Source organism: Apteryx mantelli, chromosome 7, assembly GCF_036417845.1.
Source record: "Apteryx mantelli isolate bAptMan1 chromosome 7, bAptMan1.hap1, whole genome shotgun sequence".
Taxonomy (NCBI): domain Eukaryota; kingdom Metazoa; phylum Chordata; class Aves; order Apterygiformes; family Apterygidae; genus Apteryx; species Apteryx mantelli.
In genome coordinates this window covers 41899094-41915167 of record NC_089984.1, presented here as the reverse complement: position 1 = coordinate 41915167, position 16074 = coordinate 41899094, and the positions used below count along the sequence as shown (strand labels likewise).

General features: G+C 38.1%; 1 protein-coding gene across 3 annotated transcripts in view; it reads left to right on the top strand.

Moving 5' to 3' along the window:
• ADAM12 (ADAM metallopeptidase domain 12) overlaps positions 1-15613 on the top strand; it is a 197094-nt gene extending 181481 nt beyond the window's left edge. Inside the window, exons 19-24 of one of the 3 annotated variants that reach the window (XR_010884767.1) lie at positions 1573-1708; positions 2354-2462; positions 2910-3092; positions 7921-8048; positions 10683-10933; positions 15288-15613. Coding sequence is in view for 2 of the 3 variants with exons in the window: in XM_067300374.1 (XP_067156475.1) it covers positions 1573-1708; positions 2354-2462; positions 2910-3092; positions 7921-8048; positions 10683-10743 (617 nt within the window). In the remaining variant the exon portion in view is untranslated. Of the gene's footprint in view, positions 1-1572; positions 1709-2353; positions 2463-2909; positions 3093-7920; positions 8049-10682; positions 11984-15287 lie in introns of those variants that run through there. The other 2 variants (XM_067300374.1, XM_067300376.1) reach the window with 2 other exon arrangements.
• The last annotated feature ends 461 nt before the right edge of the window (positions 15614-16074 follow it).

Below are 16074 nucleotides of genomic sequence, written 5' to 3'. Positions count from 1 at the left end.
GAAAACTATTTCTAAACTAGTTTAATATGGTGTGGTAGTTTTACCAGCTATCTATCTCTAAAGACAGTGCCACATTCCATAATACTGGGAATAAGCAAATATGGAAATTGCTAGAGTACCTAATTTTCTTTCCCCGACACTTGGATTTAAATATGAACACTCGACGGGGCGGCTTGGATTATGATCCGAGTATTTTGCACATCCCTATTCTGCACATGAAACTGCAGAAGGATTAGCTCAAGAAAATACATTTGTCTTAGTCAAACGTGGCACATGGTCGCATAAGTATTTAGTAACTGATTTTTACCCAGCTGACTTCCAGCAAACCCATGTGTTTGACACTCCACATCTTTCTTATTAAGAAGCCTTAAATATTTGATTGTTAGGTAAAGATAAATTAATTTCAATGGCATAATCTTAGTTAAATAACTGTATTAATCATTTAGGAATGGTGAGGGATTTACTATTCTGCAATACGCTCAGATAAAAAGCTCCAAATTTCCTGCCCCGAGAAGCTCTGAATGTAGTTTTTTCGGTCAGTGTTGCTGCCTGTGTGCACCAGCATCTGAGCGAGCTTGGGCCAGTAGACGAGAGCCAGTTGGCTGAAATTCAATCAGGATACGACCGAGACAGTGATGATAGGTTACCAGAGCAAAGATTAAAGATGGACCTCCTGCTGCGGACGTGCGCATTTTTGAGGTCTGCAGTCCTGAAGAAACACAACATCCTCAGCTCCAGGCAGCAAGCACACCACACATCATAAGTGTCATCAGAGCTGCGTCTTTTACCTCTTTCTGAAAACAAGAGTCTCTTTCAGCTGCGAGCCTCGTGGTCAGGGCTCACGTCGTGGTTGTGTCTCACTTAGGTCCCGGCAAGGTGCTTTTACTGAAAGTACCTTAAAGCACTGTGAAACCCGAAATGCGCCCGAAGGCGCAGTCCCTTGTTAAGCGGCACATCCCTTGGACAGCGTGCACCGCCGCCGCTGCCGGCGTTCCTTTGGCTCCTTGCTCGCCTCCGGATTAGGCTTGACGGCCACCTGGGTTTGAGCACAACAGCCCCGATTTCGGAACGTTTGCCAGGTGCTAAAGCGCAATGAAAGCCCTTAACATCTGGTTATAAAGGAGCGAGAGGTGCTGCTTATGTTTGGGGGAACAGAACAGTTAAAAACTGTGCACTTAACATACACCAGGCTGTGGCATTCCTGCCTGTTCTCTCTCCCTCGACCTCCTTTTCCCTCCCGCTCCGGAAGTGGGCAAGCCGTGCAGGTGGCGCCGGCCGGCACCGCTGCGGTTGCCGCCCCGTGGTGGGGCTGGACGCGGCATCCAGCCCGCACACGGCAGGGCCCCCGTGGCCGCTGTCGGGCTAAGCAGGACCTCAGCACAAGAGAGTACGCACAGATGTTCACGTTTGGGTCCACGTGCAGCCGGCGAGCTAAAGAAATACAAGTTTATTAGTCTTTAATGCATGGGTTACTCACTTAACTTGTGTTGCTGTTGGAAAGCCAGGCAAGACAGCAGTGTCCTGCTCCCTATACACAACGCATTTCAGGTAACTAAATGTGTTTTGTTTCAGATAATAAGAGTTTAACCATAGGAGTGTTGATAACGATTCTGTGCCTTATTTTTGCTGGGTCAATCATGTATCTGAAAAGGAAGACTTTCATGAGATTGCTGTTTACAAGCAAAAAAACAACAATAGAGAAACTAAGGTATGAGCGTTCTCCTTAATTATAGTCTAATACAGGTTAGTAGAAAATAGCTGTAAACATGGCAGCTCTCACCTTGCACCTGTGTCACCGAGCGGTGTGAATATGATGAGTTACAAAGAGCCACCCTTAGTGAAAGCAGTCACGGACTTTTACCAGCAGTTATTACGAAGCATTTCTGCTTTACTTTAACTTTATTGATTGTCAATAAATAATGCACTTTTTGGCTACATATCTCTTTCCTTTCATGATAAGAAATTAAAAAGTAAAGGAAGTATTGCCTTGATTTCATTGGCTTGAAATAGTTTCATTATGTGATGTGGCCTTTTATTTAAACTCAGTCGAGTGAACTGAAACTTCCATAGTTGAGGTCATTACTGCTTAAATGTTAGATTCATTAGAATAGTCTCTTGGGTGTTACAAAGCTGCATTTCCACAGATTGCAAAAAGCTAATTTAACAGACTAGTGGTTTCAAAAAAATCAATATTTATTTTTATTCTGGCAGAGTGCTAGACAATTTTTACTTCCCTTGTTTACTATAAAAAGTCAGAAAGCCCTTGCAATATCTCATTCTGAAAAGACTTTACTGTTTAAAACAATATTATAAAGCAGAGTCTTGTGTTCAATAAATATACACTGTATTGCAGGTCTGTGAGTCCAGCAAGACCTTCCAATTCATCTGAGCCTAATCATGTTCATTCCACATCTCTCAGTAAAAACCTGATCATGAAGCCACAAAATACAACCATACAAAAGGTGAGTCCCTAAATAATATAAGAAAGAGCCCATTACATATTCTCAGTGTCACTGAAGTAATTTATTATAATGCAATTATTACATGATATCAATATCAAATAGAACTGCAAACATGTAAAATGGGAGAAGGTGTCGGATTCAAAATACATTTATGGTTTCCAAGTTGTAGATAGGTGGAGAAGTCACACACAGAAAAGAAATAGTTTAGCCTTGGGATACAGCCAGCCAGCTTACACCAGAATACAGCATCTAAACAGTGCCGGATTAGTGCTTGAACAGGACTCTGGAAGCTGTTAATTGCTTCTCTCTTTACAGCAGAGGTGTTGAAGGTAGATTAAAGCAGAGCAGAAGAGAAAGGAAGTGAAAAAGCCTAGATTTTAAAGCAATAATGTTTAAATCATCTCTTGAAAATTTTAACTATGTTTGGGGGTGGTGCTCTTTTTACAGAGAGATGGTCCAAGAAGGTTGCTGCCGTATCAGATCATTGACATTAGCAACCCTGTGAAGACGCAGGATTTACCACAATTAAAAACGCCACAGCGAGTCCTACCACCCCTTCCCCAGCTGCCGTGTCATCCGACTGTGCCTGAAAGGCCCTTGCCAGCTAACCCTGCTCTTAGGTTTGCCCAGGTAACCACTGATTTTCTTTTAGCCCCTCTTCTTCTATTTAACATTTAGTGTTTGAATATGTGCATATGATGACTAAGAATGAAGTGTGTTCTTGTCTTTCATACTGGCCTTTTTCCATAGTATTTCCTGTGTACAGGCTACAATATTAGTAATGTGGTAGAGATAATTTAACAAAGATGACTTAAGTTCCCATCTTGCTCAGGGAGGTTATATTGGTTTACGCCAACTGAGGCTACGATCCTAAAGTTTAGGATCCTGAAATCAGTTTGCTCCAGCGAAAAGACATAATAGGGAACTTGTTTATATTATATATATAATTATTTATATTATAATTAATGATATTAATGATATTAAATGTTCATATTATATATTATAGGCAATCACAAGCTCATCTTGCCTGCTGTCCACCCTGAGGGTAAACCACAGGGTCTGCATTAGCCAGGTGCCAAATATGTAGTGTACCTCAGGAGGTAAAGCTGCAGGTGTTTTGCCCAAGATGAAGAAGTTTAGTAGCTTGACGTGGCTCTGTTCTGCTGAGGGTGTATAAATTTATCTTTTTTAGAGCACAGATCTGAAGAGCAAACTTGTACTTGCCCACACTGTTTCATGCAGACATCCTGCTGGGTGCAAAGTTTAAATAGAACTGGGAACATTTTTTTGTTTTTGTAATAAGATACATCTTGAGGTCACACTCAGGATAGATGCAGTTGTCTATATAGTTGTCTATACTAAATTGTCCCTTATCTTGTCATTGGTTGCATTTGTAGCATGACTGTGTCTTAGCAAAGGAGCCGTGGTCAGGCATCCAGCTATTTCCGTTTTATATAGACATTGTGCTATTGTAGATACAGTACAAGATTATACATAAGTGTATATCATTACTGCCAGGCTGTCTTAAATGAGTAGCATATTGGTTTGCTTGCACATACCACAAATCCATACTCAGAGCTGTGCCTTGGGCGACTGTGGCCATCTGTATACAGCCAGGATGTCTCAGGGCAGGGCACCTTCTTCATGCAGCACTCCTGTGACTGTCACCCTTTCCCAATGATTTATAGGAGCGTGTGGCTATGATGAACGTTGCTGAAACGCAATGTTTTGAAAGGTGGCTGTGAAAAAACAAAGAAACAAGAAGGGAAGAGACAGTGCTGAGCTGCCATGACAGTGCGCATAAATACTATGACAGCAGAGAAAGTACATCTAGTTTTAGTTTTGACCAAGTCTGAACATTGAACCACTTAGGTGGGATCAACTTTAAGTGTGGACAGTTTATTAATTGCATTCAAATTATTTAAGCTTTTCCTTCTTCCCTTTTCCATCTTGCTAGTTATTTATTTTCCATTTCAGGGGAAAGGGAAATATTGATTCTTTCTAAAATCAGTTTTATAGGAAATCTAAATTAGTACTGTTATCTTTGTCTTTAACTCCAATGGTTTCGTTGTTTCTTTTCTTGCATTCCTTAAAACATTTTGCGTATTTCACATTGGTGAAGATAAAATTTTTCAAGTATAACTCCTCTTCAGTTTCTTAATTAAATGGTTATTTAAGGAAAAAAAAAATTAAAAAAGGAAAGAATTCTCCTCTAGCAACTTGCCAGCTTACGCCATCTCCCATTAGCAGAAGGCAGATGAAGGAAAGGCTTTTCAGGAACACGCTTCCACTTTTCGTTCTGATGGTACCTCTGTATCTGCCCGGCCTGGCATTGCATGGGAAAGCAGCCTAACGCACCGCTGCAAGTCATATTGCCAAGTGCCTTCCCCTTCAAATCCCACGTGAAGTGGAAAGTGGAACACCAGACCTCTAGTACTGTCACCACCAGAGAGTGACAGATCTGAAACTGCCCCAAAGCCTTTCAGCCTAACAGCTCACGTTAATTGTGGCTCTATACAATCAAGCAAAATACTGGTATTTCCAATTTTCAGTCGCTGTGCGAGACAGAAGCAGGACAGACGGGATCAGCTCTAGTGAGTTGCCATTAGAGAATAAGCAGAAGTAGCTGCTTTTGAAATTATGCCCATAATGTCAATTCAAGATTGTGAGAAATAGCTACTTTTTATACTGTAGGAACACAAAAAATGTTGTATTGGCAGAAAAACTTTTCTTCACAGTTTAGCTATTTTACCCCCCCCCACATACCCCATCCCCCCAAAAAGCTCGGAGGAAGTAAATTACCTTTAGAATATTTTTGGTCTAATTTATATGGATATTGCTTAAAGCATTGCCTCAACACTAATCTCTTGGAACTCAATTCACTAGGTCATCTATAGAAAGCACTTTAAAGATCATTGCTGCACTCTTAATGCCATCCAGATGCTCAATACCGCAGTATAGGGCTGAACAAGCGTATCTGAAACCATTCGCTGGCTCTCGTTTCACGTCTGCCGCTTTCTGCTTCGCCAGGCTGACAGGTGTATTTAAACACAAGCTACTTACCTGCTGGCCTCTGGACTTGGAGTAGTCCTCGGCTGCAATCTTTGACTGTACCAATATTCTCCTGAAATTATAGTTAAGCACATGCAAATACCCTGCAGAACGAATTCCCAGAGAGCTACGGCACAGCACACATTGTAGACTGTAAAAAACATATTTTCCCTTCTAGGGGCTGTCGAGACAGCAATGAATGGATAGTATTGTACAATATATTGTCCTTTCAGATGCAAGTAAAACAGTTTTTTTTTTTTTAAAAAAAAAAAAGCAAAGCTAGCAAATAAACTGCTGTCAAGTTTAATATTTAACAATCTTTTGACTGACAAACACCTTTTTCTTCTTTCAGCTGTGCTCACAGAGCAAACAGATACTTAAGGGCCAGATTCACACTCAGTACAAATCAGCACAGCACAACTGAAATCAGTGAAACACCGCAAGTCTATACTGACAGGGATTCTGCCCGCACAGTCGCATTTAATCACTGGTTTTTCTTTTACTGTTTGTATTCAGCCGCAGCCTCTGATACTGTCAACATCTTATCACTAAAATATAGCTCATATTTTACAGGTCATCTTTATCACGGGAAATATAGCTTGCTATTTTCACTCTTCCCTAGTGAGCTTGAGCTGGGTTCACCTTCTGCCCCAGTAATTCTTGCTAATACCTCTCCTTTGAGTGGGATGCCACCTCCGACGGGCCTTCCCCTCGGCCGGCTAACACACGGAATCCCGTTAAGTTCCTCTCCCAGTAGGGTGAGGAAGACGCCCCTCCGTGCCCAGTGCCTTTCAGGCAAGAACCTTCTCTGAGGTGCTTATTCAAAACATACCCCTGAAGCAAATTAAAACGTGATATACCTGACGTCTTTGTAGCAGCTCAGTATTACGAGAATTAATTTTTCATTTTTCTTTCTAGCATAGTTGTAAAAAGATCTAGTGCCAACACTGAAAAGTATACTTCTCCGAAAACAGAGTCTGGGTGCATTGAACGCTAAGTTACTGATATAAAATTGGACAAAGAAATCTATCCATAAGCTCTCTGTGCTGAAGAACAGAAGCTCTGTAGAGAGAAAAAAAGAAAAAAGAAAAAAAAAAGGGAAAAAGCAGAGAACTCACGTAGTGAAGCCTTTATCAAAATGCCACCCAACAGTCAAGCTGCACTTCCTTTTTGAAAGAGGAAATGTTGGCCATGAGAAGCAAGAAAACAAAGGAACGTGCAAAACCAGTACTGAAAAGCTGATTACTGAAAAGGATTCATGAGTAATTCATGCTTTGGGCTGCTCGTTTGATTAAATCATTCAGAGTTTCCTCAACGAAATTACACCGGCAAGCTCTTCTTGTTTCTCTTTGGTCAACTTGACTATTAGTTTACTATAACCTTATTACTAAAGAGAAAACTAGTCTGAATTTTTTTTTTTTTTTTTTTTCAGCGAAAACATGACCGTGCAGTTCAAACAGTAGAGGGATCTGAAGGAAGTTTCTGGATATATCAGAGAGTCTGTGTGACTTGAGCAAGTCATTGACTCTGTCCCAGTTCTTCATAATGAAAACTTTTCCAGCGTTGGCATAGTTGATCAGATATCACAGCAGTGCATTAGGCAGCTTCATTATCTCCATACCAAGATTTTTAATACAGAAGCTGATTTTCTGGGGCAAACCATCCTCCTTTAACCAACCATGTAGTTGGTTAAAATTCAGGTTAAATGAAAATCATTACTACTTAGACCTTTTCATTCTAGAACACCTTTTGAAATTTGTCATCTTGCTCATTTTGTAAACTATCTTTTTTTCATTAGATGACAAATAGACATGTCTTTCTCCCTTCTTCTCTTCTTTTTTCTAAGATCAGTAAATCTTTATGTTACTGTGTGTGCAGTGTTTCAAGGACCACGCAGAAGAGACATCAGCTCATGCCTGACAGCAGATGACTTGTGTTCTTTATTAATGAATCATTTAATTCCACAGAAGGAAAGCACAGCTGCAGCTCTAAAAAATTTCCACAAATACTCCCAGTTCAAACCAGACTCGAGCAGTTTGGTTCTGTGGTCATCGACATTTGCATTTTAAAGTCAGCTGTAGGATTTCCAGCTTTCTATAAAATCTCTTTTACAATTTTATGTATTCAATCTATGTTTTCCTTCATTTACCACCACTTAATCATTAACATAGATGCACCCAATATTTCTGAAATAAAGAATAAAAAGAATCAACATACCTACAATATACCCTCAAACCTTTATTTTAACATGTAGATACCTGTTTATTGAAAATATGTTAAGGTTTACTCATTTAACTGTGTCTGGCCACAACTACGCTGAACTTACCTTTGACATAACATGTTTTTCATAATAACAACTGAGTTATGTCAGTTATAAAGATTAATATGACCTTGTGTTCTGTAACAGGAAACCCACAAACCAAACCCTCCTCGGAAGCCTTTACCTGCAGATCCGCTGACCAAAACCCGTTACAGCGGTGCCTGCACACCGGCGCCTGCACAGCCGAAAGCTCTGCCTCAAATCACTCCCGTCAGGTTAGTTCTGCTCATCAAAATCTTTGGCTTGATTTGAAGCAGCTTCTTCAATGAGAGGTACAAAATGTCTTAGAGCAGATCTGCTATACTCTTGGAAAAAGCAGCATCCGTTAAGCCTAATTTTAATAATTCAAGTAAGAATTCAGATTCCCTCCGTCACTTACATAAGCACATCAGCACGCTGTTGTCATGCAGCAGGTACTGAGCAGTTCTGCGGCCAGTGAAACCAAAGCCTGGCTTTCAAGTTTGTCATAAATTTGATTACATGCAAATTCTCTGATGCCTAACGAAGGATGAGCTCATGATACGATGGAGATATAGAGTTTCTCTGATTTTCCCGGCCCACACAGTCTCATGAAACTTATGGGGGCACAGTACTGATTGGGCAGCTAGCTATCCTTTTGTCAAATTTTGTTGAATTTTTGTTTAAACTAACTACTGAGCCAAAACTAGCACCCTGCTAAGCACAGACAGGTAGGGCTATATAAACCTTATTTCTTTAGGAAAACAGATTAAAAATAATGAGCTTTATTCTAATTGCATATACATAAAGAGATTATGCTGTAACTAGAGCTGAGAGCTACGCAACAAACATTTTCTGCTTGCTCCTAAAAAAATATGCGGTATTGGACTGCTTCTCAGTGAGAGTATGTCAGCATAATTGCACTAGCTTCCACAGAACCATGAGAATTTATGCTAGATACAAAAGTTTGGCTCTAAGCATCTGACTTTCTGTTTACACAAACTGCTCAATAAATACAATTCCTTGAAAAAGAAAGGAGTTAATAAGCACCATTTTCGAGAGAAAAAAAGCTCTTTCAGAAAAAAGCTTAATTACTCAGGAGACCTACAGAATTAGACTGTCTGAATATCAATCACCAATAAAAGCAGTTTTCCATCCACACATTTCACAGTGGAAGAACATCAGTTTATATCATCTGAAAATATAACCTAAAATATTCAGAAAACACAAACTGTACACTTCCAAAAAGGGACGGTTAAAAAGTCAATCTTGAAGTGAAGTAACTATTCCCCACTGGAGGAGCAGACTATAAAGGTGTAATCAAGGCAGATCTATAGGTTCAGATTCTCTCCACAGTGCATGCAAGACTGTATATGGTAAGTCTGTACATGAATTATTTCACCAAATCAAAGATGTTTTCATGGCAGGAATTGCTTATAAAGAAATTTTGCCATTACTTTATGTTCCAGTGTTATCAGAAAGTAATCCATTTGGTAATGGCACAGAAATATAGCATCACCAAAGATAAAAGGATGAGGAATGCAGAAACCTCATTATATTAAAATGAATGTGTGTGTATATAGATATATGTATATATCAGAATGCATAGTGAATAAAATGGATAGGGGACTAAGGAAATGAGGTAAATAACTTTAAATAGTAATAGCAAAGACTTTTGTCTGTTCCATCATAAACACAAGAATTGTCTGAAGAATTTGTGACTTTTTTGATATAAAACGTGAACTTTGACCACTAAGCAAGAATGCTGTCAATCAATCAGTGCAATCCAGCTAGCTTATATGATGAAAATTATGTGACAAGATGATTTTTAAAGTACGTACAGTCCCTAAATAAATACATGCAAGAGACAAACAGTTTGGCTGTAGCTCACAGTGCAGACTGCAGTTCTCAGTAGCACAAAAAGGTCTAATATTCCTGCCGCAACTTCTTTTGCGGTACCTCTTTGGATACCCAGCTGACTGAACAGTAATGTTGTCAACAAGATTGTACTGAGGAAGATAGGACTGCTACCTTATTGAGCAATTACTGATAGCAATTTAAAAGATTTTCTTCCAACTCTTTTTAGTAGCTGAGCTCATTCCCCACTTCTTTTAACTGGGTATTTGATATGCTGAGACTTTTTAAAATTGATTTTCCCAGGACCATAGCAATTGTACAATAAGACTCTAATTACTGAGCCACACCATTTCCCAATTACTCTGCAAACAAATATCTAATCTTTGAAGAGTTCCTCCTGCGATTTTCATGCATTTCTCTGTGTATCTAAGATTTCTGGCTTTGCTACGGGCTCAGCTGCAATACCGTTACCTGTTGTTTACACAGGGATTCTAATTGCTTTAAAAAACAAAGGTTTTGAAGTCATTCTTATTTTCTTACCCTATTGGGTCTTCAGTTTCTTATGAGTAAAAAATGAGCTCCAAGGAAGACAGGGGTAGTATTTTAAGCCACAGGAATTCCACTACTGCGGCACTTCTCAGGAAAATTAAAAATAGAATCGAGGTAGTTTCTTAATACTTCTAGTAAAAAGACCGCAAGGGCGAACTCTGATCAAGTCCCTCCCTATGAATTCTGTACCCTCGAATAGGATCTTCTGAAAGCAATACCATTGCACGCTGGCTACCTGTACGGCTTTGAACTGACTGCTGCTCTACAAGATTAAGCAGCATTTCTGAAGGGCTGCAAAGCTGATGAGCACCTGTCAAACTGAAGAGTTTAAAGAGCAACACGTGAAACATTGAGCCATCTTATTTTGCTGGCCAGACAGCAATTAATTAACACAGGAACTCACGTGCCTGAGAGCAGCAAAAGCAGCCTGCCGCTACCACTTGAGAAGTTTAATAACAATTTTGTGTTTTCTTTCTTTCCAACAGACCTGCTCCTAAACATCCCTCACAGGTACCCAGGTCCAGCAACACTGCTGATGTGAAATGAGTGGAAAACCGGACACCTTTATTTTAAAAAGTGAAGACAGAAGTTTGCACTATCTTTAAACTCCAGCTGGAGTTCATTTTTAATGACAATACTTAGAATTTTTAATGTTTAAAACAGCATAATTTTTAAGGATTCTGAGCTACTGCCTTTGGTGCTGTGCTGTGCTATGGTGCTCTGTATACTTGCTCAGGTACTTGTAAATTATTAATTTATGTTGAATATTTATTACAGTGCAGTGCACTGTAGTAGATATTTTTACCATAGCTGAGTTTTCCTAAGAAGGAAGCCTTTTTTTGTAATATTTTAGTGAACTTGAATAATTCTGCTCTATTGGTCCTACGTAGAGTGTTTAGTTTTGATCTGTTCTTTATAAGCAACTCCATCTCCATGGTTTATAACAAACTTTTTAATACGTACATCAGGGTAAAACCTCTTTTCTGGAACACAGTGAAATGCCCGATATCTGCACCCGGATGTGTAGCATCGAGATTAACCAGAGTAACACTCGGTGTTAGCAGTCGTACTGTAGTTTCAATTTTCATGTTACTGTTTGAAAGAAATCTGTGCTGAAAGAGCATTTTTGACAAGTTCTCTTACCGAAGAAGTACTGTATATCATAAAACCATTTTGTAACCTCATTTTCCTCAACCACACTACGGTTAGTACATACTAATGCAGATATCAGGCCTTCCAGTGTCATTACGTTTTTGATGCATTGGTATTTAAAATCAATCTATACTGTGTACGGTTGTACCATCTCACTGTGTTGTATAGCTATACGGTTTAGACTACACTACATTACACATGGGGGAGGGGGAAAGCCAAGCATTACAAGGAATTACACTTTGAAAATCAACTTTTATTTCTTTTGCCTCATTGCTCTGCTTGTCAACTGTATTTTGCATATTTACTACTGTTTTGTATTTAACTTCTCAAATATTGTTCTGGGTTTCTTACGTTTTCAAATCAAAATACATACATAGATGTATGTTTAGTACATAGATATTCTAAGATGCAGAAAAAAATCTCCATCTCTCTTTACTACATACATTACATCTCATCTCTTCTGTACCTTCTCATTAGCACTGCTGAATAAAGTTATTTCATATATGCTGTAATAAAAACAATTTTCAAATATCAATTAAAATAGAGGGATCAGGAACTATTACCTTACACAGGTTAGTTTCCTAGTTGTTTGTAGTTTTTTTTCTTTAAGCAAAAATAAAAGCATTGATAGAAACTTGGATTTCATTTCAGTAAGTGTAATTGTATTTAGTTTTCCTAGAAATATAGCAGTCATGTTTATGGATAAAGTAAATAAACCAAAATAAACCATAGTTTAGTTTGTAACTTAATAGCAAAATAAAACAAAATTAAAATTTGCTTCACAAAGCAACCATAATAGAAAACACCAGTGCATTTTGTACTATGTGGAGAATTACTACAATAGTAGGATGTTAATTCATCCTAGGCTTGGCAATGCAGTTGAAAACAAAATTTCCAGGTGACATGAGAACATTTAGAAGATGCTTTTTATGTATGTGAGATATTTGCATTTAAAACATTTTAACTTCTTCTGTCAACAGTAGCTTTGTATCTAGAATGGGGGGAGCCATCTCAATACGCAGCAGAAAGAAATGATCTCATTTCTTTTCTTTGAATAGGCCATTTTTAGAATGCCAAATGATTACGCTGTATCCACATATTTCTGAAAACAGCTGTAAGAGATTCTTAAATCGCAAGGTGAAATTGTAAGTAGTAAAAGAAGAACGCGAAATTAGGCGACAAGAAAGTTTTTAATATCTGATTGCATCTAAAGCTAGTGCCGTTTTTAGATGAAACCGCCTAGATGGCCTTACTAAGCGGCTTGTATCCCTCAAAGAGCCCTGTAGCTGCCGTTAGTACGTTCCTGAGCTTTTGAAGCGCACAAGCATCAACACAAGCTGCCCAGCAGCACCTTACCTGCCACTGCTAGAGGAAGGCGAAGCTCAGCCATTCTTCAAAGGATGAGGAGCGAGAGCCTGGGGCTTCTCCAGCTGACCAGCAGAAGCCCCGAGGCAACGCGGCACCATTAACAAAATACCCTTTTATTGTCTTTAACAAGTCATCTCTCTCCCCAGATAATATCTGAAAAGTTTTTTTAACAAGCTGTGAACTAACTACTAAAAACCGCTCAATAAGCAGAAAAGTATATGTCAAATTTATTAACTATTAACGCTTTTCTAAATTAAACAGCTGAAGCATATGTATGCAATGACTTGGAAGGTAGTTTTATAGTTACGAGTGTGAGATTACATGTATATATCATCTAATGGAGTTGCTATCTTAGGTTATACTTGGATAAAGCTAGAGATTTTTATACCTTTTGAAAAAAAAAAAATCCTAATTCCTTAGCTGAAACAAAAAACAAACTGAAAACATTCTGAGAAATGACTACTATTACTTGAAACGAACAGATGGTAGTTACTGACACCCTACAAGCTGAATTTTATTTTTGAAGCAAAACTGAGACGGAGGTATGATGTATAGAACAGTCATATAATCTGGAATCTGCGCAATTAGCAGATATGCAAATTTATTTATACATACTCAGATGCAAAATTCTACAGGCAGAAAAGATCTGTAGCTTTTGGAGATTAAAAAAAAGCCCATCAAACAGTTCCTTCATTTTTAGTTCAGTTTTTTTCCCCAGGATGGGAGTAGTAGATGGTGGTGTCAGTTGTTTTTTAATATATATGCAAAATTAGTGATTAGACATGCAGATTTCATGCAAAATGCCATTGTGAAAACCAGATGAATGGTTTTACATTCTCAAAGACAGTCTAAGCAGATTACCACGGGATGCATCAGGATGTGAAATGTCCACGTTTGCTACTCTGTGGTAGCTGCTCATTGTACGTACCTGTGGCAGCTGGTTTCGAGTAAGTGCTGTCAACACAGGCTTTTAGGGCTGTTGTAACATGTACATCTACCTCTATACTCAATAAACTTCAGCTTTTAAATTACCTTTAACAATTAAGATGCATCACCCTTTAAATAATACTTAATCTTTTATGGAGTTCAATTTCTCTTCTTGAGAAAGAACAGAACATCGCTAAACATGCTGACGGCTACTCTTGCTGTCGTCTTCTTCCACGCACACTTTTCAGCCTCCTGCCTACTCAACAGGAGATGATGCAGTTCCCGATCTAGGTAAGTCCCCCTTTCAGAGGCAAGGAAAGGGCACAACGACGTGCTCCCTAAAGCAGTGCATAAAAAACGCTATTATGCTAATCAATAGAACAGTAATTACAAATCACCATAATGAGAAATGAATAAATATGCAAAAATAAAAAGCAAATGGCGTGCTTACCTTCCTTCTCCTCCATCAAATCTCTCAAGTTTTAGTTTTCCTAGATTTGTTTTAAATAGCTGTCAGTTATCAGAGAGCAGCAACATTATTTAAGTTCATGGTATCCCTTTTCAAAGGCCCAAAATTTTCAACAGATACATATTTTTTTTCTTAGTTTCAATTCTGATTTCTTCTGATCGTTTGAGTATGTAATATTCTCTTTTACTAATTTCTAATTATAGTACTTTATTTTTAAATTAACTATAAATTGCAATGTAGCAGTAAACAAATTCATTCTCTGCAACACAATGTTACAAACTCAGTAATGCTAAAACTCATTCTACACACAGACCATCCTTCCAGATAACTAAACTACATGTTGCCAACAGAGAAAGCTGCCCCCATGCACTAGCATCCCTCTTCACAAAATACTGTTAAATGAGAGAGAAGCCTTAAAAAATTAGAGCATATTGAGATAAGAGTTTTAAAAGCTTGGAATTCAGTCAATTCAGAGGGAGAACCCCCAACAGCATCATGATGACAAAGATAAACATTTCTCTTCCATTCCCCTCTCCTGCCTTTTCTTTTCACAAATGAGATGTTGTTCTGGCTTCAGGTTTACTCCTCTGCACAATGGCTGCTTAGGGCACTCTGAAAGGAGAGCGATATGCAGGTGGTGCGTGTCTGTACAAAAGAAAAATGAATTTTTATCTCTTTCTTACATGTCCTACTTTTACATACCTGAATTTATATCCTTTAACATACCTATGAGTACACATCTTCCCAGCATAGTCACCTGTGCACAAGAGATGCATCAGCCTAAGAAAAATTTTGTTTATTTTTAAATAAAACATTTAGAAGTGACCCATGACTGTAAACAATCAGACTGTAAACAACCAAACTAAGAGAATGAACAGAAATATTTTAGAAACGTGTTAAAGCAGGATATCTAAAAATACAAAGCATATTTTCATTCGAAAAAGTGCTATTGTTAAAAAATGATGTAGCTGTGGTAATTTTAACCGTTTAGTATGTCCCTACAGACTGCCTGACTCAGTATGAACACAGACTAGAGTCACACAAACCAGCATACTATTTTTATGCACCATTCATTTATAATACTTAAGTTCAACTTGCTAAATTTTTCAATCTTTGCTATGTAACAGGTTTTATCAATGTAACAGGTTTTGACTTATGTATGCATTTCTTACAGAATCTTCTGTTCAAAGGTGCTTCAAGTGAACACGATCTCGTAATTCAATAGCTGAACAATCTGCTTACTGTTAAGTACTATCTCTCAATAAATATGTTCTTAATTATATTTGGTTTTGCCTATGTAATTACCCTAATTGTTAATAAAATGCAAGCATTTCCTCAACATAAAATATATCATGCTAAGAGATAAGGGCATCTTTCTTTGTGCAAGTTCTCATTGCTCTAAATACACATATGAAATAAAAAAAAACATTATGGAAGAGAGTGCATTTTTTCTTGTATATATGTTTCATTGCTACATCACTGCTGTTTATGTATGCAGATATTCCCAGAACATGTTTAAAATTTTCCTTCTGTTAAATAATATAGAAAAAGGAGAGAATTTGCTAAATAATAAAAAAAAACTCAGTTAAACCAGGAAAAAACATCCCATTCCAAAAAAAAAAAAAAAAAAAAAAAAAGAGCTAGTAGATGCATGGGCTATTCTGCAAACTGAAAACATAGAAAGAGGTAAGCACCGAAAGAGCAAGTAGCAGAGAGAGAGAATAAAAAGTGACTACCATTAAGCAGAATGTCTAATACAGCAGTCTTTGCTCAGGTGATTACAGAGCAGAAATTTAATACTGCAGAAGTAGCTTACCTGTTTACCAGAACTGACTTCGGGCAAGTAGACTAGACAGGCCACTTTTCAAGATGTTAAGTATATAGCATTAAGTGGCCTTGCATTTTCTGCTTTTCGGCTATGTGTGAGCATGCCAGCAATTTTAAAAAGCTTCCAACTCTCT